A 23,282-nucleotide genomic window follows, 5' to 3' on the forward strand; every position below is an offset into this window, starting at 1 on the left:
GACAGTTTCTCCCGTGTACAAGAAAAGCTGCATGACTGGCCTGCAGGCCAGCGGGCATTCCTTTTCTTTTAGTGATTGAGGTAGTAGCTGTACATGGGCAGATTACTGGCCAATTTCCAACAGTAACTTGATTTAAATTTAGTGCCTGTGTAGGAACCAAGAGAATTTTATTATCTTGATTTAATTCTCCATTTTCTTTAGAAGAACATTTATGTCCTTCTGCACTTTGGAGAGGTGCAAAGTTAATAGCTTGCTTCTTACAGATAAACTGCAGGGATTTCCTGTTTTTTTAAGGTTAATCTTCTGCTGTTCACTGCAGTCAATTTGGACCATTAAGACTCCAATGAAATCAAGCAAAACCTAGCATCTGACATTAGATCTGTAACTGCCCCCTGCCCCACTGCACACATGTGCTGTCCCTGGGGCTGTTCTGTCTCTAAATGGCAGCATGGTGCTTCACGGGGGAGTATGGGCTCCCCAACACCCCGTGGTGCCAAGCCAGGTGCTTTGGGTGATACCAGTGACACGGCACATCCCAGTACCTGTAAAACACCACACAACAGCTTAAGCAAGCAGCTTCCCATATGTTTGTTGAACAGGGGCTACTGGCTGGTGCCAACAAGAACTGACATTGGTAAATACCTTGGCAGTAAGCCTCCTTGTTCCCATTCCTTCCTCTTTTGGAGTATAAGATGTAGTAGAAAATTTTGTGGCTTTACCTTAAATTACTTCTAGTGTCCGTTTCTGTGTACATCCTGGCTCTGCCAGCTGCAACATGACAGAAGACACCTTAATGACAGCAAAACTAGGGGGTGAGAACAGGACATACTAAAAAAAAAAAAAAAAAAAAAAAAAAAATCATGTTCGATAGCTGCAATTTTGAGTTCTTTCATTTGATACATGAAAATCTGCTTCAGAGTCCTCAGGCTGCCACTCCTGGTGGCTCCCCCAGTGCCTGTTTGCTGGACAATGACTTTTATGCTGATAGCAAGAGGCCTACCTCCATTTTCCAAGTGGATGAGCTCTATAGTGTTGCCTTCTGCAACAGCAGAAGCAATTCCAAGTGAAGCGCAGTGGATTTGAAGGCCCAACAGAGTGTTTTAATGCACATCTTTCTCCACAGAGCTACGAGTCTCAGCTCCATACTGAAAAGAAACTACAGCCTTTCTCTGCAGGATAGATTGTGGCAAGTGTTCAACTTGAGCAGTTTGCCTCGTTAGCTAGCTGCTTATATCTGATTCTGGTTAAAACCACTGCTGGGTAAGAAGGATGGTGATTCCTATATGGCAGCATAGAACCTCACTAACATGGGTAAAAGAACCAGCCTCTAGAGCTCAAGTGATGCATGAAACTTTTCTAGAAAATAAAGGTTTGCCACATAGAGGAACCTAGTTCCTTAGGGCCCATCTACTATAAGGTGAATTTCTGAGTTGGTGAAAAACCTGATACAGACATTCTTGCATCAGCCGAAACGAGGCATCTGTTGGCTTCACTTGCATTCATGTCTGGCACAAGCTGAAATGAGAATGCCAGACTGCAACCGCTTAAGGATGCCCACAAGAGAGTTTGCACTGACATAACTAAATTAATTTCAAACAGATTTTAGTTAAACTAGTATAATTATCATATCCTGACAAGGTTTCAGTCTATTTTTTAATATCATTTCCCTCCACAGTGGTGATTGCCACTGACAAATGGCATAATCTAATGCTGTTTAGGTAAGTCCATAGCACTTTGTTGAAGTGAACACGGATTACTCTGGCAAAGCCAAAATAGGCCTCAGGCCGTTGAACAAGTTGTGTATTTACCGATACCTCTGGAGTCAGCTTTGTATTTTGAGAAAGGAGGGGGACAGTATTGAAAGGCTTTGAAACAGCGTCTAAGGAATAAATGTAGTAGTTTGTTACTAGTAGTAGTTACAGTAGTAACTGTAGTAGTTACACTACTACACTAGAATCACTAATTCTGATCACGTTGAGATTAGTGACGTACCTGTGCAAAGTCACTGCAACTGTGAGAAGAACAAATCCCTCAGGGTGCACTTTTTAAAGAGTATTTGTGAGCAGTGTGATTGTTAATGCAGAAGCACAGCATTGCTCCAACATATACGGTGTCATCTGTTCTATGCTAATAAATCAGCATCTGCAGCCACCAATTTGCTGCTTATCAAATCTGGGTAAAAATTGAGCTGTTTGATCTCACTGCCACTGAAGTGTGTCTGCATGATCACGGAAGATGCATATTATCCCATCTGTTTTTCACCGACCCTCCATCAGGCTGTATGCTTCAAGGTAACGGATCAGACACAAAATGAATTCCACTGCGGACGACTGCCTTAGAGGCATCCTGCTTTGTCACAGCGTATAAAAATTTGACTTAAGAGTCATTTTATTCCTTCACAGCAGGTCATTTAAGCCCTGTCCACACTAGAGAAATTGCTAACTTTGGCTCAGCTCCTTTAGTGACAGTGTGGACATGTGGCTGTCTCCATTTTCATTAATGTGTCAAGTCACCTCTCTCCAAGAAGGCCTTACAAGACAGTGGTTCAATCAACAGCAGCTGCTGGTAGCCAGTTTATTTTTTGTCTGCTGCTGCCACTTGTCCAGATGGAGCTGAAATGGTGCTAGCCACAGTGAGACCTCTGGGGAAAACACCAGAGGTGGCAGGTGGCACAAAGTCCCAAGCACTGGCAATTCCTGTGTCTGGGCTGCCCGGCCACTGTGCTGACATGGCTGGAGGTGGCTGCACAGTCTCATCAGCCTATCCAGTTTCTGTCTGCAATGCTTGCGCACTGCCTGCTGCTGCAAACCAACCAGCTAGTCTTGTAGCAAAAGCTTTTGCTGGACTTGCCACATGCATTATCCTCAGAAATACGCATTTCTGTCCTCTTGCCTAGGAAGAGAGAAAAATGAGACAACTGCAAGTTTGATTTTAAGTGTAATAAACCTAGTTTATTTACACAGTAACATGAATGCCACAGAGTGCACAGCAAAGTACCACAGCAAACCAGAGTGTAACTGCCCCTGATCACAAAGGCTTGAAGTTTGTATACTTATTTATATAAAAACGTCTAAATATCAATATGAGCACCAGATAAAGCAATGCAACCAGGAATTCCAAATACAAATTACCCACAAGAATGGAGTTGAAATAATAAAAAAATCCCTTACTCAAGGGATTTAAAGAAATCCCATTTATAAAAGTCCATCAATTTTGGACTCTCTAATTTAAAAATAAATTTCCTCCTTTTATTAAAAACAAGAACACATTCTTAAATGCTCAGCATAATTAAGTTTTAAAGAAAAAAACCCAACGATTTCAACTGCAATACCTTCTAATACCAACAAGCCAAAGGACAAAGAAATAGAAGTTTTTTTGAGTCTTTTTGAAGAGCTGTTATTTATGAAATGGCTACATTAAAATTTACACACTCTTAAATATATATTATATATACAATATATAATATATATATTTTCAAGCAAAAAGGGGCAAAGAATACTTTGGGATACAAAAATTAATATACATACATATATTTAAAACATGCCCACATGCACTCATATATATATGTATGTATATATATATATGAACAAATATTTCCTCTATATAAAAAAAGTTCCAACCTCTTCTAAATCCCTGAAATCTTCCCCTTGGATTTATGGAAAAAAAATAAATCTTTATAGTCTGAAGTACAAACCAAATTCTCAAATTCTGTAGAGTGGTAAATGTACAGGTAAGTTGAGTATTTCATTTCTCACTGGCAACTCTGCTTGATCTGCAAGCATTCTGTGGTTTCCAACTAAATGCTAAGTGGAGCACCAATGCACAGAGACTTACAGGAAATTACTTAAGTTACATTCTATGTCTATTCAAAATCACCATCCTTCTAATACTGCATCCAGATGAATAATAAAATCCATACAACTGTCTACTAGAAATTCTCTGCAACACAGCAGTGGGAAAGACTTGCTCCTCCTTTTGGAGCTGAGGGTGCCCTAAAGAAATTTGTCCCCACTATTTCTTTTGAAAAGTATTTTTTGTGTATTTCTGTCTTGAAGTGTTTGGAATCCAGATAGTTGTTTATCAAATAGTTCCACAGGTGTATTTTTATAAAAGTATTTAAAATTCTCTTCGGCACTTCTTTGATGTTGTCTTACCGCATAACTAAATCATAATCACATCTCTTTCTACATGGCCTGAAGGGCTCTGATGGTGCTATAGGTTTTACAGGAGTTTTAGCAGAACCAATGCTACCTCTGCAAAATAAAATAGATGGCCCAGTCATACAGGGAATAATAGTCATGTACTGTTTCTACAGAGAAGCAGCTTAATTCCTATTTGGGTAAAGGAAGGTGTATTAAAAGATCTGATTCAGTTTCCACTGTATCGCTTAGAAAAGTTACAATTGATTTAAATAAAAATGGAACATATGATTGTAATTCCTATTACGAACAAAAAAAATCATTTAGGTGGGGCATCTCAGCACAAGATCTGAGAAACAGACATCATTTTCAGCAGCAACTTTTATTTTTACATGCTAAAGTTAAGGACCAGCAGTGTGAATAAATCCTCTAAGTAGCTGAACCCTAACCCACGTGATTTATTTAAATAATATATTTTTCTCTCTATTATATGGGAGTTCTCCTGTGTAAAAATGTCAAGATGATTAATTCATACCTTGTGGATGCTCCTGGGATGTGTGGAGCATAAGAGATCTAAGGTGGAACATTGCTGTAAATGCTACATGCATTCTTGTCTGTGAGCCAGCAACATGATATCCTAGCTTGAATTTTTGATTTCATCATGTCTGAATATTGAAGTGAGACCAGGCTTCTATATTTGGACATTCCGGAGGCTCCAGAATAAAATTCTAGATTCTCTCATTCCTGAAAATTTGTAGGCAAGTTTTGACTAGAATGTTCTCTTTATATTCAGCTGGTTATGCCTATTGACTGGATCAGATCTGAGGTTTGAAAGATAATTAGTGAATAAGTAATTCCTACTTAAGAAATAGAAAACAAAACCATTTTCCGTAACATCTCAGGAGTATTTTTTTAATGAAGTCCTGTTTTAACAGCGGTTTGCATTTCACACTACAGAGTATGGTGTGCAGCACATCCCTTACCTACATACAGCAGAAGCAGCACATCTTACCTTCAGCACTTCTTCCGGACTAATCAGATTCGTCATCTCCTAGAAGCTGGGTGTCTGCAGTAGATTGTCAAAGCAATAGGCTTCTGTCGATGCTGTGGTCAGTCTAGACCAATTGGCTTGTTATCCACTATTATTCTCCCTGTGTAGATCCCAAATTTGAAAGCCAAGAATTTCATTACTTCAAGGTTTATGCTGTACTACAAGCAACTTAAAGGAACTTGTTCACATAAACTCCAAAACCAAATCTAATTGAATAGATTGACTCAGTCTCATACAAAGTACAGCAATTAATTTTGTAAAGTCTTTTGCATCTTAATGTAAGCAATTTTATTTCTAGGGCTATTATGAAAATAGGATTTCCACCAACTGACCAGCTACTCTTTTTTTTCTTTTTGACAAGGCACTAAACATTGTGAATCCAATCACTGTGCTCTCTCTGTAACAGTAGAGAGGTTTTTAATGGCTCTAATAGTATCAGAAACCACTCATCATATTTCTTCAAACAAACATTTGATTTTTCCAGAAATTAGTTTTCACTGGAAAAATCTTTAGAGTTCATGTTAAAAATATTTGAATTACAGCTTTTATTAATAGAAAAATATATATTTACAGTCAATACTGTTACCTTAGATTTGCAGCTCTTCCTATTTCTTGAGCTCAACTGAAAGTGCGACATTGCTAAAAAAAAATTCAAGATCTGTGCATATATTCAAGTAAGTTATAACATGCACAGCCAGGGGTTTTGTTCCTGTCTTATACAGGATCCCAGTTACAAACATAGCGGGTTTTTTTCCTTTTGCTTAGCAATTATGCTGTAGCATTCTTAGGATTTGTTTACAATCAGTTTAATGCATACATTCTCAGATATTTATGTGGCACGATCTGTTGCCAGGATGGAGAACCACCACAAATGCAGTTACAATCATCAGTTACGGGCATATCTGCAAAGTCAGCCTCAAGCTCCCCGAGGAATAGCTCAGGCCAGATTGTGTTTGACTACTTTGACCATTCTTTCTTTTTTAAAGAAAAAAAAAACCACACAGCATTACAAATTGCTAAAGTTTACCCAGTGCTGCACAAGAAAGAGACTGGTGAACATCTATCCATGCTTGATTATACTGCAGAGCTAAAATGAGTATTGGTTCATCATAAAAGATACAAACTGAAATTAGATAGCTAGAGATACAAAGGCTTCGGACCAGCTGCATTAAATATGTATGGTTGTAAAACATTCAAAATTCAATTTTGCATGTGCGTGTCGACGTGAAAGTGACACTGAGAACATGTGTCCGTAAACACAGAAACACCTACCGGCTTCAAGGAATGAGCCCACTGCAACGGCAAGTGGTTCAAGAATTGCTTGTACAGCCTGAGTTAGGTGAGAAGTTATGTGCACACACGCACTACGAAATAAACACAAAACCAAACCATGGAGAACAAGAAGCTCATAGCTCAACACATTGTGACTACTAGCAGATAGTACACGAGTGACTTGCCATGCTCGGTGTATTTAAGCTGTAAGAGCATTGCTCTCCTGTGTCCAGATAAAGCAGGGCTGCATTGAACATGTATAATTCTTAGTAAAGGTCCTTCTATGAGCTGCTCAGCACTAGTGTAGAAACTTTCTTTCCTGATATTGTGGAAGTACCTCAACTACATACATTGCACTGGGGCTTTCAACACAGTCTTCTTTTTCTGCATCAATGCTGCCATCCTACCCTTTTTGCCAAAAAGAGAAAGAAAAAAAATATATCATATTAAAATATATTATCCTTATCGTTGCCTGATCCTTCACTGATACAGGTGAATCAAACAAAAGAATAATAATCAGAAGTTTCAAAAAAAATCTTTAGAAAGGTCACGACGACAGTCTATACACTACAGCACAATCGATGTAGGCTTCCACACACTACTCAGCTTAGCTGTGATAGATGTCAGAAAAGAATAATATAGACATTTCAACCCCTCCAAATGTACGGTGTGGATCCAGAGCTAGTTTTGCTGACTTTAAGCCTGCAGGACTGTTTGTTCAGTTTCCATGCATCTGGTCCAAACATGCATATGCTGTATAAAGTGGCTATTTGTTTCAAGGCTGAAGCGAATTGATTCCTCACAGTTTTAACAATTAAAATGAAACATCAATCCATAAAAAGAACACATTGATATCTGTGCATTTATGTGCCAGGAAAGTAAAGGAAGGGGCTGCAGATCTAGCATTAAGTAAAGGCTGGTGTGTAAAGTGAACACTGTAATGTACAGCTTTAAAAAATACATACAAGAATTGCACATAGATCCATAGGAGAGAAGCACAGGCTCATAACTAGGGCTGTCTGCTTTCCATCACCCAGTCGGAATATTCAGTATCACTTTTTTCCCCTGCATCCAGATCAGTTCTTCAGAGTGATTCAGGACACAATTCCGAGTCTAGCAATACTGAGCAAAGATACTGTCTGTACAACTGCAGAGGTTCCATGGGAAACGGCCACTAGGTCAGGGAAGGAAGTCAGCAGCGGCCTCGAAAAGTGAAAAGCTCCTTCAGGTTGAGTTTTAAAAAATTCTGTCTGTCTCTTTAATCCTCACTAATTCCTGCTCTCGTCCAAAACTGTCTGCAATGTTCTTTGAGCTATTCTGACAACATTCCATTTTTAGGGTGTTGTCTATAGCAACATTAGAAAACACTAGTTGCAACAGGCGAGAGACAGGCTGCCAAACACCACTGTGGGAAAAACGGATCATGATACTGTTAGTTGTGGCTGCCAAACGTAACAGCTCCCTCAATAATTAAACAACAGTGGTTTTGCCCCCTTGTTTTTACCCTTCAGAGAGCTGTGTCTGCAGTAAAAATATTTCCATGTGGCCTGTTAGCTACACAGAGACAAGCTCTAAACATTTCTATCTGCTGCCAACATACCAGCAGAGCCAATTTCAGTCCCACTTTGCAATATGGCACAAGCGACAAGAGCAAACCAAGATAAAACAGAAGAGGTGGCTGTTATTTTCATTCTTGTTACATAGCAGTGATTGTCAGAGAAGGTTATATATGTCCTATCTACTTCAAGTCAGGCTTTCATGCCTTTTGCAATGGAAGGGAAATTTCAGTTGACCACCATGTGTTGTATTGTTCTTGTATAAACGTGGTTATAGCTACAGTACATCAGTAGTCCAGACTGGTGAATGTCATGTAGGAAACAGGATAGACAAAGTGTACATATTCTGCCTTTTAATGCAGAGGTCTTAAGCTAGGGGTAATGGTCTGGTTAAGGCAGCATTGTTGAAATCACAGATCCGTGGTTAGAAAGGATATGGGTAGGTGGTGAGTCAGAGGTAGAGCGGGAGGGAAGAGCGCTGAACACACATGCTTACTGCCCACTGACACTTGCTGCGGTCGGCAGGATAGCCACCTCTGGGGGGAAAAAAAGGCGTAAAGTGTAAGAGAAACATCAGAATCTGGTTGAGACCAAAGGAAAGGAGTCCAGCCCTCTTGTGGGAGACTGACTAAGCTGAGAGAAAAATTTGTGTGGTATGTGGAATAGAAGCAAATGAGTGGGATGGTAGATTGTTCCTCTCACGTTTACAACTAATCCATTTCTGCTATGGTCACTGCTATTCACTAACCAATGCTACATATGGAAATGACAGAGGCTACCCAGAAGAGGAGGGCAATTTGTTTACTGCAGTGGTAGAAATAGTGGTATCAAAGTTTGCTCTCCTTTTCAGCCAGATATTAATTCAGTTACATACTGTCTGTTCCAAATGCAGTCATGTATATATAATTAATCCCTAACAGGCCTTGCAAAAAAGTAAAGTTTCTGTCGTATTGAGTACAGGATGCAATTTCTCCAATTAGAACCTGTTTGCTCAGAGTTGCTGGCTTTGCTATCTAGGCTTTCTTTAACCACTTGTCCAAAGCATGAGCCCTGTGGCAGGCTGGAGTGAGGGGTGCTTCATGAAAAGCAACAGGTTCTACAAGCTAGTGCTGCTGCATGATTCTCACAATGCGATGGAGTGAGTCTATAGTGGCAAAAGCCAGATATTGACAACAAAGCCAGTCTTCCAGAATAACTCCACAGTCCCTGTCCAAGGACTTCTCTGCAAACTTGATCATCAGCAGCGTCCTTTTGATATCCAGCCAGTTCTGAAGTACAGCATCTCTCCGGGCAGGGTTGGAAGATGTACTTAGAGCATGGAACAAGTCCTCACGTGGACCCCAAAGCAAACACTGAAGGATTCCCTTGGCTTCTGATATTAGGATCCTCTCTGAAGGGTTGGGATTCAGCAGGCAGCTGGCAAGTTGTTGAAGCCCTTGAGAGTAGAGGGAACGGCAAGGGATCTTGGGAAGATCAGCACGAGTATACTCCTTCTCCTTCAGCTCTGGATTTTCATCAAAGGGATTGGGTAAGTGCAGCATTTCGTAGATGAGAATGCCAGTCTGGAACTCATCACACTTTTTGTACTGCGTTGCCGTGATGATTTCTGGAGCCAGGCGTGACTGATCCCGTAGGACCTCAGGATCTACCATATGACTCTTCTGCTTGGCCTGGGAGAAATTGCTCACTATTAATCTGGCTGGGCAAGCAGTGTTGGGGCTGGGCTCCATGGACTCTGAGCTCAGAGGGCTGCCTCCAGGTCTGGAATGAACCAGCAGCAGGTTCTCTAACCGCAGATCACAATGTGTGATATGATAGGGTTTCAGGTGCTCCAGGCCCAAACACAGCTGTAAAAGGAGTAGACATACCTGCCTCTCATATAAATCTGGGCTTTTTGCGTGGCGGGGCGCAGATTCTCGCACAAAGTCAGCCACTGTTAAGTATGGGACTTCTCGGGTGATGACCACAACACGGCTGCGTGGCTTGCTGATGGTCCCCTGGTTGCTTGAGCTGTCTTTCTGTGAAGCCTCTGTACTGGAAGGAGTGTCTCTGTTCTTTTGCTCTATCTCTTGTTCCTCTTCTTCCTGCTCTTCTTCCACCTCTGGTGCATCAGCATCCTCCCATGGAAGGAGACGAACTGGCACTTCAGCAAGGAAGTGGCCACAGTCCTGTTGGATGTTGAAGTTGATAGCCAGACTCTGCCGGATAGATAGGCTGTGATAATACTGCTGGGATTCCTTAGCTTTGCTCTTACAAATCTGGGGGAAGAAAATAAACAGAACAGACATAACTCTTAAATTTGTAAATTCTATATACTTTTTTTTTTTTTTTTTAATAGATGCCTTTTGGATGGGTATCCACAGTCTAGCCCTAAACACAAGCACTGATTTTTTTTTTTTTTTACTAAACTGACCATGGCACACTAATTTAATGCAAACGAACAGATTCCATTGGATAGTAAGGAACTGCAGACCAATGTCTGTGGGCAACCCTCCCTGTTCATGTATTATTCAATGGAAAATATAGTTCAGGCAGGTTGTGCTTTTAGTCAGAATAGCAGCTGAGATGTGGTAAGTTCACAGTGAAGCTTACTTTACAGTTACTTGCTTATCCGTATAATTTTATTTTGTGTTCCTTCTCTCAGCTTTTTGTGAAGCCTGAGCAAGATAAAAATAATCAATAGCAATAGGAGATACAAAGAAACATGCATAGAATATTCGAGGACATGATCAAATGATTGCACAGGACTGAGTTAGCATAGCATAACACGTTACCGCCCATCAGCTGAGTTAAGGGACTGCGTGCACGCTCTTTGCCTACTGTAATTGGAAACTAAAATCTCTTTGCTGCAGCTGTGTCAAGCTAAGACATCATGTCTGCAGTGAGGGGTGTGTGTGTGCATGGCAGGCGCTGTTGGCAAGCACGCCTGATGTGGCTCAGGTGATGAATGGAAACTCATTAGAATGTGGTACATTAATTGCTCTCAATAATTTGTCAAGATCCTAAGTATGTCTTTTTATTTTGCCATATGTAGCTGTATTTAATTTCTGTCCAGAAAAATCTTGTTGATATGTACATTATCACCATAACAATGGATCCTTATTAATTGTTCATGCTGCCATAACAAATGGCAGCTCTAACCCCCTTACAACAGCCTCTGGACAACCTCTATTAGGGCCTCTGTTCTCAGGCATATACTGATTATATTATAATGCACCAACAGGTCTTAACTGCAAAACTCAGAGGAAGAGAAAATAGAAGACATCTCTTTTCAGATGAAGTCACAGCTTCCCTTAGCTCATCTCTGAAAGCAAAGGAAAGCCAGATAACTAAGGTTAGTAAGAATCAGCACTAGTTCTACACAGTCACACCAACCAAGGAGCTCAGATCTCATACTAAATATAAGCATAAGGTGACTCTTCTCTTTTCTTGTTTTTCCCCTTCTCAGGAACTCATGTAAGGTAAGTTATAAACTTACTTTTCAGTAGAAAAGTTTTTCATCTTTTATGTGCTTATGTGATTAAGAAATATATAGTTTAATGGGAGATTTAGCCTTTTATGCTTGTTGATCAGAAAAGCACAGGGTTTTGATTGTCTTCCTGTCTTTTATGCTATGCATATTTCCATACTTCACAAGCATTCAAATTTTCCTATGTATTATGCACACTACATCTTAAACTGCCTGTTTATAACTGCCATGCACAAACAAGACAAATGTGAAAAATGCATTTTCTAGTCAATTTTCTTTAAGAGAGGAAAGTAATCATTGTCTGGAAATGTTGATAGTTACCCTGTTTGCACAGTGGCTCTTGCCAATTTAAATTTTCAAATACATTTTATACTGTTAGAGGTGAAGTGAGTTATCAATGGAAAGTGTCCACCTCCTTCTCTCAAGGGTTACAAAAGTTTTAAAAAATACAGTAAAAATACAGCATTAACCTTTGAATTATGTATGAAAGGAAAATGTCAGCTGATTGTCTTGGAGACTGAAGTCCTCAGATTTATTGAAGACTGCACAGAAGACAGAAATAGGAAGGTGGTGTATAGACTACCAGCGTGTATCAAATCTGATTGGGAGAACAGCACTAAGGAAAATGAGAGTAGTTTTTTCTTCTATGCCCTTCGAGTCCATGGCCTTTTTCTTGTATGGCGAGCCATGGGGATAATCAATTCCAGCTGCAGAAAAGGTTCAGTATGCCATAATCCAGACTTTAGTTTTCAAAAATACTTAACTGACCTAATCCAAAATATAAACTAATTCTGAAAGAGTTTAATTTTAAGGTCAATCTTTCTTACTGATAAGAAAAGTGCAAAAAAAGTACTTTCCTTTAGCTGTTGTACTATATTTCTTGTTACCCACATAGGATATCTAATGCCACCTGCCAGCTAAAAATTATATTCTATTAGAAATATATAATCCACAGAGTATTTGCTCTTAAACCAATTAGAACTTCTCAATTTGGTGAATACGAGGCCTTTAAAAAAGTTTAGGAAAAGGATTTCTCCTCACCTATAGAAAAGGAAAAGCAAAGGAATTGAGACTTATTTCTGATTTTAGTCCTAGGCAGTCTCTTTTTCCTACTTATTTCAGAAAAGGGCTCTCAAATTTATTACTGGAATTTCAGTTAAAATAACAAGAGGTAGGCTTTGCACCTCTCAAAATCATCCCTAGTTCACTCATTTTAGAAAATACTGCCAATCCTAGAATTGTCTCAGTACAAAAACGTACTGTCACAGGCCTCTATAGATGTGGTAATGCTTCCTTCCAATTTAGAAATGACTGGCTGTGCATATGGGCACCGAGAGGGATTCAGATATTAGGGCAGCGTACGCTGCCTTTGCACCCATTCCCTTTTCCTCTGACCCAGCAGAATTGGCCTGAAAGGCAAATCTGATCTGTATGTTGCCAGCTGGATCGTTCCTAAGAAATGCCTTTCCAACCTACTAAAAACACTCTAGAAGAGAGTTGTCTTTATCTTCTCCTTTCTCTTTCTCCCTGCTATCCAACCCTAAGTCTATTTTACTCCAAATTAAACTGATAACCCTTCTCATAGCTGATATTAAAAAAAAAAATCTTGATTCCCATCTCTTAATATTTTACCTTTACACTTAGGAAAATATAACTTTTCCCCCTCTTCATTTTTTTCTTTTTGAAAATAACCAGCCCTCATTCCTCCTACATTTATTCCTAACCCTCTGAGTCTTGTTGCTCTTTTCTGTATTCTCCCCATTTATTACATCTCTCTGAACAGTGGTACCCTATAAGGACTGCAGTATTCCAGTTAAGACCTCCCCAGCACCAAGCAGAACAGAGCTTTAAATATGATAATCCTTGTAACACTTCCTAAGGTGAACGAGTCACATTAACTTCGTTGTTACTGTGGTTCATGAAAACCCTCAGAGCAGTGCCCACTCTGAAGTCGGAATCCACAGGAGAGCCAATCTTTCCCAGGGTCATGCAAGTTTTTGTTTCAGACTCCTCTCTTTATATCATCGAAAGGGAGATTAAAGAATAAATAATATGATTAAAATCAATACTAAAATGACTGCATTCATCAAAACTGTTTTTACCCTCCTTACTCTGCTGTTAAAGATAACCAACAACGAAAAACCCAATATTTTCTAATCCCACAAATGCCCAATAGTGATGGCTTTTAGACACTTTTACTTCTCTTGTTTAACACAGGGAATCATGGGTAACACAGGGTACATGAACACGCATACAATATCTACAAAGACGAGTGAGACGAGATCTGATTTAGAGACATTTTCTGCTTCTTGCTTTTTGTTTACAAACAACATGAAGTGAGAAGTGGAAGAGGCAGCTGGGTTAAGGCTGATTAAATTGCTGACTGCACAAACACTATGATTTGCACACTAGCTACTTTGTAATTGAGAACGGGAATGGAAAGCTGGGCTGTCTTGAAACAGCACCCAAAACCTGGAATGTGATGACAAATCAGACACGTGTCTGAATTCATAGAACAGTTTCTAAAGGACAGACCTGCAGTAATCTGATGTTCCTGTAAGGGTCTGGCTGCTCCCCAGACCTTTGCTGTGAAATACAGCTGCATGAGTCCAGATAACTCCTGGGGTTTTAGACTGCAGAGTTCAGATTCCAATTTACTGATATCTTATTAGAATGGGGAAAATGTACTGAAAGCAGTAGAGACAAACTAAATTTTCTTATCGATCTGTTCAATGACAGTTTACAGAATGTAAATTTTATTTACTGACAAACTTCTTGTACTATTTTACCGTCTTCTGAGTTGCTGTTTCTACTCAGAACTCTAATTACCATTTTGCAACAGAATATTGAATGCTAGTGAATGCTACTGTTTATTAATGGGTAATAATGCTCACCCTAGCATTTTATATTGGAATAACTCCACTATCAACTAAAACTACCATGTCAATAACCAAGATTTAAAATTTCCAAAATGGTTTGAGTTATAGGAAGTTATGCAATCCAAGTCTACGTTTACATTTGAAAAGATTTAGGAAGTGTTTTAGACTGCCTGTGATGCATTGCTAAAGGAGTAGATACAGAGCTTCTTTTCCGTTTGTGACAGTTACTTCTGTGTCAAAACTGTGAGTAAATATAGGGGCCAGGTTTTTTGCGTGATTTTAAAAGCTTTTGTCTGTTACAGTCATCTATTTTTTTAGATGGAAATCCTGTTGCCTTTTACATATATAGTATGCTGAATTGGTATTTTTTGGGGAAAGAAAAAGGTGAAAATGTTGACAAAAACACCAACAGAAATTAAGATCAATCAGTCCATTTGCTTTAATGAAATACAATCAGCTGAGCTATGAAGATATGGTATGTGATAACAGCTGAAAGAAAGGTGTTGATAAGGGCTTGGAAAGCCTTATTTCTAAAGCTGATAAAGAGCTGGTTGTTCAAAAGATGAAGCAATGTTGGTAAAAAGCCTTTCCATACGATGAGAGAAAGCAAAAATTAAAAAAGGAGAGATACGAGTACGAAGGAATGGAAAGTTTCATTTTCCTTTTCGCCAGAAAGCACTGTCATCATATATCTTCAGTGCATGCATATGAACTAAACTTCCATCACATTTATAGGGACAGGACAGGTTGCTTTATATCCTGCCATTTCAGTTTTCTCTTCTCTGCCCCATCCCCATTCCTAAGAACCAAGATGTTTCAGAGCTTCTAAAAACTGTGCTGCATTAGCTTTTATTTTTCCTTTATGAGTCCAGTAGCCTACTGTGCCATCAGCTGACTTCCACTTTACCAGCAGGGAATCTCATTTCCACTCTGTCCTATGCATTTTAAGGGCGTCAGTGAACTTAAAGAAAGATGAATATTGTGGGAAATGAATTTACAAGTGCCGAAAATGAGAAACACAGAAGATCACAAAGACTGCACCATCTGTGCTACTTTGTTGTATTGCACAGAGGGACAACTGCAAATGAAATTCTGTGTAGAATGAAAGCTTGCTAATCCCAAATTGATAACTTGTTCTTGGCACAACCTTGTTTTCCAAGTAGGCCAGTTTGATCTCTGATTGACCTCATTTTCTTGATCTGGCCTTAGAATATAGAGCTTTGACTTCTTAACGATGTGCCAAAATACAGATTCTGTGCTGCTGTGACTGAACTTGGAATGGCCTAAAAGTTTAACGCACACAGCTTTATTTTGATCTGAAGCATTAAGTTCTGGGATGACCTTTAACAACGCGTCTTGCCAAGAAACTCCAATATGAAACTGAGTTACCAAAAAACCAGCTTAGCACACTGTGACAAACTAAACATCACTAGAAAAAAATTGTCAGCTGCAACTAGGAAACTGTCAGCCAAATTCAGCCCAATACTATTTACTTCTGCATTGCTCTGTTTTATATTAATGCTTGGGACAGGAACCTTAGCAGAAATCCTAAGGTTTTGCTGCTAGAAGAGCTTCTGCTGCTCTGTAGCAACCAAAGCAATAAATCTTAAACTGCTCATTTTGAGCTGTTTGCACCTTCGCAATTCCTGTTATCCTGCCTGAAACTGCATTGCAACGCGTGCCTGCGGGCCAGAACACTCATACTTCGGGCCAGGACCCTGCTGGGTTTTTTCTGTTTGTGTTGTTCTATGGACTCTGAATCATGATTTCCACATGTGTCTATGATATCATACAGTAATTTCCTGGCAAGTTCAATACTGAAAGTGGAAGCAGTTTCTTCCATATCACTAACAGTAAGTAATCTTGTCTAACTATTATTCTGAGTAACTTTTTTTTTTTTTAAAGATCCTTGTCATATCACTGCCTTAGTCTGTGTAAGGATACTAAAAATCAAACTCATGCAATCCACATTGTACAAATAGCTGGTGCTCTCTGCTGCTTTTAGTTCAGTGTAACCTTTCCACTACATGTTTGGAATTACTGATAAAACTGTGGTTTCAGAGGAATGTTTATCCATATTGTCCCAGATCTACCAACTGCTTAGAAGATGGTACTCCACTTAGTGAAGGAAAAATACCTTAGGGTCTGGAACTTTCTTGTAAGAGAACTTCTATTTTTTTCCATTTGAAAGATTAGTTTTCTGATTGTGACTTATTTACTGTCTTTATTTTAAAAGTTTCAGTCAAAATAATTTCCACATGGCTTCCTGCAGCTTTTTCACACAGGATGTTTACCAGCAGATTAGGTGAGAGTGAAGCAAAAAGCATAATACAATGCTTTGAAACAACATACCCATATAAACAATATTTCCTCTAATATCCATACCAACAGAACAAGTTGTGCTTGTTCTCCAACAAATTTATTAGAGCACCTTTTGCTGGCAATACCACCAGAATGTAAAGGTGCACTGGTACATTCATCTGCACAAAAATGTTCATTCTTCTAAATTTAATTCAGCAGCAGTCAAATGGTTAAAGCTTAATTTTTAAAAGTGCTTTTGTAATTCTACTTTTGGAGATAAAAGGGGTTTTTTTGTTTTTGTGGGGTTTTTTTTTCTTACTTAGGCATTAAGACTCAACACCTTTTGGGGCTGTTTTCTACAAAGAGAATAATAATTCAAAATTCCATTGTCACATTTTTTCTCCAATCTAACATTAAAATCATAGAACTTAAGAAGTGTCTGAATTGTTAGCCTGTGTTGCTTGGGTAGTTCTACAAAACTTGAAAGAGCTACACAAAATTACACTGTCCAAAGACGTGGCTCCATATACACTTTCATGTGTATTTCTAAGACTTGATCAAAAGTAACAGGAAGACTGTATCTTGGATTCAGTACTTTTAATCTCATGGTTTTTGCTCTTCTGTTTTGGAGACAAGAGATTTAAAATGGCAGGAATACACAGCTTGTTTGTTGGAGTAGATGATTATGTAATTTGGCTCATGCAAAAAATAACCCATGATAGAAAAGCTGGTATATTTGTTACAGCTTAATTCCCCAGATGTCTACATAACATAATAGCAACCTGTTGTTATGAGATTTTGTACGTATCTGATCCTGGACTGATGACCTACATGTCAAAGATCAACTTAGGGGCCAATGTTAAGACAAAGCTGAAATTTACTATAACTGATTTTAGAGGGAAAAAAAAATCCATTAACTGCAGTTTAAACAGTGCTACATAATTCAATGTATTGGCATAGAGAATGCACCAAAATATGCACCAAAGAAACACGCAACTGAAGAGAACCCCATTCGGCTGGACACATCATACTTCAGATATGCGAAAGAGAAAATGAAAAGATAGTAGTGGTCCCATATATGCTGGTCCTGCTTGGTTTATAAAGAAATCAGAGAACGTGTGTAGTGAGAGTATCTTCCTCACTGAGTGCAAGGGAGAGTATTTTCAAGAGGTCCTTGGAAACTAAAGAAATACAAATGGTTATGCCCACAAATCTGTCTTAAAAAGATGCCTTTTCAAGTTTCAGAAGAACATATCAGTTGCAACAATCTTACCTTTTATTTTTTTATATCTTCCTTGTAAACAATCATGCAGAAGTGGTAAAAACATTTTGTTCCAGTAAAGCACCACCCTTCTGAGAACATCAATATGCTCTATAAGGAATAATCGATTATGCCTCACACACCTGAGTTGGGTAATCCATGTTTTATCTCAGTTTCAACAAGAAGGAGTCAGAAGTTCAATGATTTGCTCAAGGTCGCACAGGAAGCCTGACAGAGCTCTGAGTCTCAGCTGCCTTTCTCACTACCATCCTATCAGATAAGCACTGACAACTTTAGAGGTACAGTGCTCAGAAAGAATTACCTATATAAAAGTAACATCTAGCAAGATAGCTGCCAACTATTCATTAATATATTAGCAGTTTATCTAGTAAATCTTATTTCTTTATATGTTAGTTGAAGAATAAACTATACACAAATCAATTGTTTGTTTAGAAAAAGGCCACAAAATGAACACTGACAAGATTCCACTTTTCTTTTTAGTGTGGCTTGTAAGGCAACACTAATAGCTAGACGGAGCTTTTGAAAGGCTGCTAATGAACACTGGTGAAAATATGAGACCTTGTATAGGAACATAAAGATATATTAGCCTAGAATTCACGTCTAAAATTACATGGCTCTGAACACGGAAAATTTGAAGTCTTTCTTAAGTAAGAGTGATGATTTAGTATCATCTGCATGCAGATGAAATGACATGTTATCGCACGTTTCCAAAAAACTGCCGACACGTTAAAATAATACAGCTTTTTCTTCAATATTTCATTACGCAATGAACATGATAAAGACTGAGTTGTGTTGATTTCATTTTGATAATTTTGGATCTGAAATGAAAACAGACAAAACTTAAACAGCAGATACCAATGCCACAGATAGTTCTTGAGAGAAGGAAGAACCTGTATCTCAGGAATCTTACTTTTCACACAGTGCTGCTGTGACACACACACGTATTTGTAGGACCTGTCACTACTGGGTGTGTTGCAGGTTATGGTTGTTGTTGTTACACTTTGTCACTGATGTCTAGGGTTATGGGTTTTCAAGCCCCTCTTACCTTGACTGCATAATTGTTGAGTGGATCTTTTGCATAAGAAGCTGGGTAGTAAACTGCATCACCGGCCTCGCAGCATGGCTTGTCACTGGTCAGCCTGAAATCTGACCAGCTGTCCACCCCGAATCGCAACTGGTCTTTTTGTCCGGCCATGAACAAGTCTTCACATTTAAGTGCCAGCTTCTTCAGTGAATCAGCGTGAAGGCTTCGGATTTTACCTACCACCTCTTCCCGGTTTTCAATTCCTCGATAAAGTGCTTGCCTTTGTGGCTTCTGGACACCTTTGCCCTGCTTAGTTTGTGAGATGCGTCTCCCTGTTAGAGACTCCATGCTATTGGAACACCGGTCTTTAATACTGATAGTGGTTAGGCTGGAAACACTGTTAGTTGCTGAGGTGGTTGCCCTTAGTTTTTCTATAGGCCTGTCCAAGGAATCTCCTGACTCATTGTCCAGGATCTTAAGCTCCAGGCTGACTGAAGAGCAGGCGCTGCTGGCTTCCCAGTTGGTGTCAATGTCATAGGTGGGATTGGCCACAATGCACAGGTTGTTCTCCAGAGCCTGCTTCTGGAGATCTCTGGCAGTTGGCTCTGTGTTAGCTCTCAAAATTGTTTTCTTTGGCAGTGGAGGTGGTGTCGGCTCTAAGTTGTTCATTGTCTCCTGGTCTACTAGTCCTCCAAAGGCAATGGCATCATCCAAAGCTCCCTTCGGTTGCCTGGGCTGTTTGGGAGGTATCATGGCTGCTCTGGATTGTCCTGTGTAATAAGAAGATAAGAGTAACAGAAGATTAAAGTATTTGCATCTGCTGCTCATATTTGCACTCTGCAAAGAAGTTTAAGGCCAAAAAAAAAAGCTGACTAGAACCCTCTGAATACTTGAAGATGACCTAAATACATATCTGAAAAGATGAACTAATTAGAAAGCAAAATGACCAAATCAACATAATGTATATATTGTCACATATAGTCAGACTTTATTTGACCGTGGCCTATATATTAAAATCAGTTTCAGTGTGAGCAATGCTGGCATTTTACGTCACATGGGATTAAAGACAGAAAGTGCAAGCAAATATCAAACGTAAATTTTTGCACTCTGGGCAAATTCCAGTTTCAGTAACTATACCCAGTTTCCCATAATTCCTTCTGCAGTCAATCGACTGTAATATTATTCCTTCCTTCCTGTTCAAATGGGTGGATGCTCATAAGTGCCTTTGCGTACTATTGGAGAGGTGCATTTCTCTGGCAGGTGAGGTGATCTTGTTTTATGTAACCTCATAGTAGCCTGTAAAGCACTTGGGATTGCTTGGATTTGAAATGTGCTAAAGAGGCTGAAAGCATTAGTTCAGGATGGAAACCAGAAAACTTGAGAAACAAAGAATGTAATTTAGATACTTCAGTGGTCACATCCAAAAGTCACCTTTGTCCGAGCAGGTTCACGAGGTGAAAACAAGGAAGCTAAGCCTTCTTTCACTCATATTTGGAAGTGTGTTGCCACTGCCTTCAATTAGAGGAGGACCATATTTTAAAATTACAAAACCAAAAATACTTTAAAATATTTTTTAGCCTGCAATTTAAAACTCTTTTCCCCCCCGCAACTTTCTCTAATACATTCCCCTTACTTGCCATGGGTTGGCAATATTATGGTCAGAGATAACCTGACCTAGATTCAGTCAAGAGATTCCAAACGGCAGGTTTCATACACAAAAGCACGAGATTTCCACTGCCAGACTGGTTTCAAACATTTGTGTGCTTCTAGGGAAGATAAACTTCCCACCATGTGTTTTGGATGGCTTTTAGAGAGGACAGCTATGTTTTATAACTGCCAGAGTCCTTGGAAATGAAGAATAAATCAATGACAATAACGTTACAGAGAATAATAAACAATAAACAGATAATACAAATGACCAACTTGCTGCTTTGGGAGAATTAAACAGTTGTTACTCATATCAAAACAAGATTTTACCACTCTTAAAAATCAACTGCTATTTCAGAGGAATTATTTTATAAGTTTTGTACTACTCCTATGAGGTTCATTGACTATCATGGTAAGGTAAGAAGCCAATTTTTACAGTCGCAACACAGCAGACATGAAATGGATGCCTTCTGTAATTGCAGTTGAGCATCTTTTCTAATAAGGGAACAGCAAGTAAGAAGACACGACAACTATTTGACCATTTATAATATGTGCTGAATCTTTGTAAAGAAAGGACTAAACAGGAAGGCTCGACCAAACTGGGGGATCTCAGAATTTTCATTAAATCACTTTGGTCCATAAAAATAAATGACACCGCAGTCTATGAAAAGAAAAGAAGATAGCTTCCTTTACACTTTAAGATATGTTGTTACAGTTTTTATGAATACTACAGAATTGAAGATCCTCTTGGCCAGGATGCACAAAACCCTGGAACACTGTGTTAGAATGCTGGAAAGGACTTCCTAATAGCAGAAGACAAGAGAGGACTGTATTTTCATATGTATCCACAAACAAAATAGCCTTGGCTCTTGAATTCTTAACCATCAATCTCTTTTCAATCATTCCAAGGAGATGACATCACAAATGAAAGTTATGTCTCTATCTTTTGTTTAAGCTCAAGAAACACTCAGAAAAGCCTTATGGATTTTGTGATAAGCCTGGATATTCCAATGTTAAAAAACTGACTTTTGAGCAGGAAATTCCATTAGCTTTGTACATGCCTGATCATCAGAGAAGATTGCATAGGCCCTAGGTCATTGCTTTTTAACTACCACAAAATAAAAATGTTCAAAGGCTAGAAATATTGGAGAATCCCTGCATATCTCTCTCAAATCATTGTCAAGGTTGCTTAAAAAAATTAACACTCGGGGACCTTCTACTGCTCCTTTCTGATCTCAGTGCTGCAGTGAGTGTGCTCTACAACAGCAGCCCCCCTTCTCACCATTTGATGTGCTGCAGTGTGTAACACTGGTGCCAGTTGAGCAGTACAGTAACTCTGTCAGGTACCTTTTGCAGAGATGAAGAAGGGCACGATTTAGAGTCAAAAGCAGAACTGACATCTGTGTGCTACACACACACATCCAGATGCCACAGCCTTTTGCATAATCCTGAGACAAGTTCATTTCTACTTTGTATCCAATTTTCTTACTCATCCAAACGTGTCTTCTTTCACAATTGCTTACTCTTACTAAATCTGTGACCTGTGTACTACTCCCCCTGCAATATTCCATGCTGAAGATCACTTGCCTATTTTCTCAATCTTTCCCTCTTCCCCACTGTGCTAAAATAGCCTAACTGCTGGTGTTTTGAGAAAGGCTACTATTTCGGGAGGCAGTTTCCCAATATGCATTTCTTGTGTGACTTGCTAATCCAACGACTGCACAGATGCTAGAGGGAAACAGCAAGAAAAGAAATTAGAACAAGATACACATATCAGACAGTAGCAGCAGAAGGCCTCTCTAAGAAAGGTAAGAGTTCTAACAGCATTTCTTCTTGATTCTCTTCTGTCTGCTTTAATGGCCCTGTCCTCCAAAAGAAGAGTGTTGCAACTGCAACCAGTGACTTTTGCTACCTGTTGCTTTTGCATAGCTATCGGAACTGTGACCTCAAAACTTAATTGAAGAAGGTTTTCATAACCAGAGTTGTCTTTGCAGATGTCTGGTGGGGGTGGCAGGATCCAGAAAACTGCATGTACAAGTCATTATGTAGTTCCATTTCCGAGTATTCTCAGCTGAGGAAAAGGAGTTTGTAAAACATATCATGTTACAGCATAGCTTCTCCCCACAAAAACAAATTTTCCATATGGAAATCTATCCATCTGTATTATGTGTTTGAAAAGCTTCATATCTGGACTGTTTTTTATGTTGAGTTCTTAACAGCGTACATCTCTTTCATGCCCATTGGGCCAGTCTTTCCAGCTCAGCTTTCCCCCAGTATGTGGTAATACTGCACATCTCACATTTTTTAAACGTTGTTGTCTAGCAGGAAAATGTTGTTTTAAATTTTGTCCCTGTCAAAGGCACAAGAATGTTCTTTTGCACACAAGTACTGGCAGAACATTTGCTTCTTTTTCTTGCCTATCATCTCCTCCCCCACTGCACGCTTAAAACCCATCATTTCCTTACCTACAGCACAGACTCCAACATTACAAGGTTCAGCCTGAGCTACACTCTTGAAAGGCAAATGAAAAGGAGGAACAGACACAATACCAGGCTTGACTACAGCCATGGCAGTTACAGGGTAAAAATGAGATACACACAACCTCTCTATTCCTGCTGAAATTTCCTCCTGTTTATACACCCAGGAACATCCCGGGCTCTTT

At 39.2% G+C, this 23,282-nt stretch overlaps 1 protein-coding gene across 8 annotated transcripts in view; it reads right to left on the reverse strand.

The window, feature by feature from the left end:
• Positions 1–2,952: 2,952 nt before the first annotated feature.
• Positions 2,953–23,282, reverse strand: part of PEAK1 (pseudopodium enriched atypical kinase 1) — a 109,965-nt gene continuing 89,635 nt past the window's right edge. For all 8 annotated transcript variants that reach the window (XM_065642129.1, XM_065642128.1, XM_065642130.1 and 5 more), the window contains 2 exons: positions 18,995–19,743; positions 2,953–10,276 (listed from right to left, as the gene is read on the reverse strand). In XM_065642129.1, the coding sequence (XP_065498201.1) occupies positions 9,122–10,276; positions 18,995–19,743 (1,904 nt within the window). In that variant the 3' untranslated portion in view covers positions 2,953–9,121. The remainder of the gene's footprint in view (positions 10,277–18,994; positions 19,744–23,282) is intronic.

This window comes from Caloenas nicobarica, chromosome 10, assembly GCF_036013445.1.
Source record: "Caloenas nicobarica isolate bCalNic1 chromosome 10, bCalNic1.hap1, whole genome shotgun sequence".
Classification (NCBI taxonomy): domain Eukaryota; kingdom Metazoa; phylum Chordata; class Aves; order Columbiformes; family Columbidae; genus Caloenas; species Caloenas nicobarica.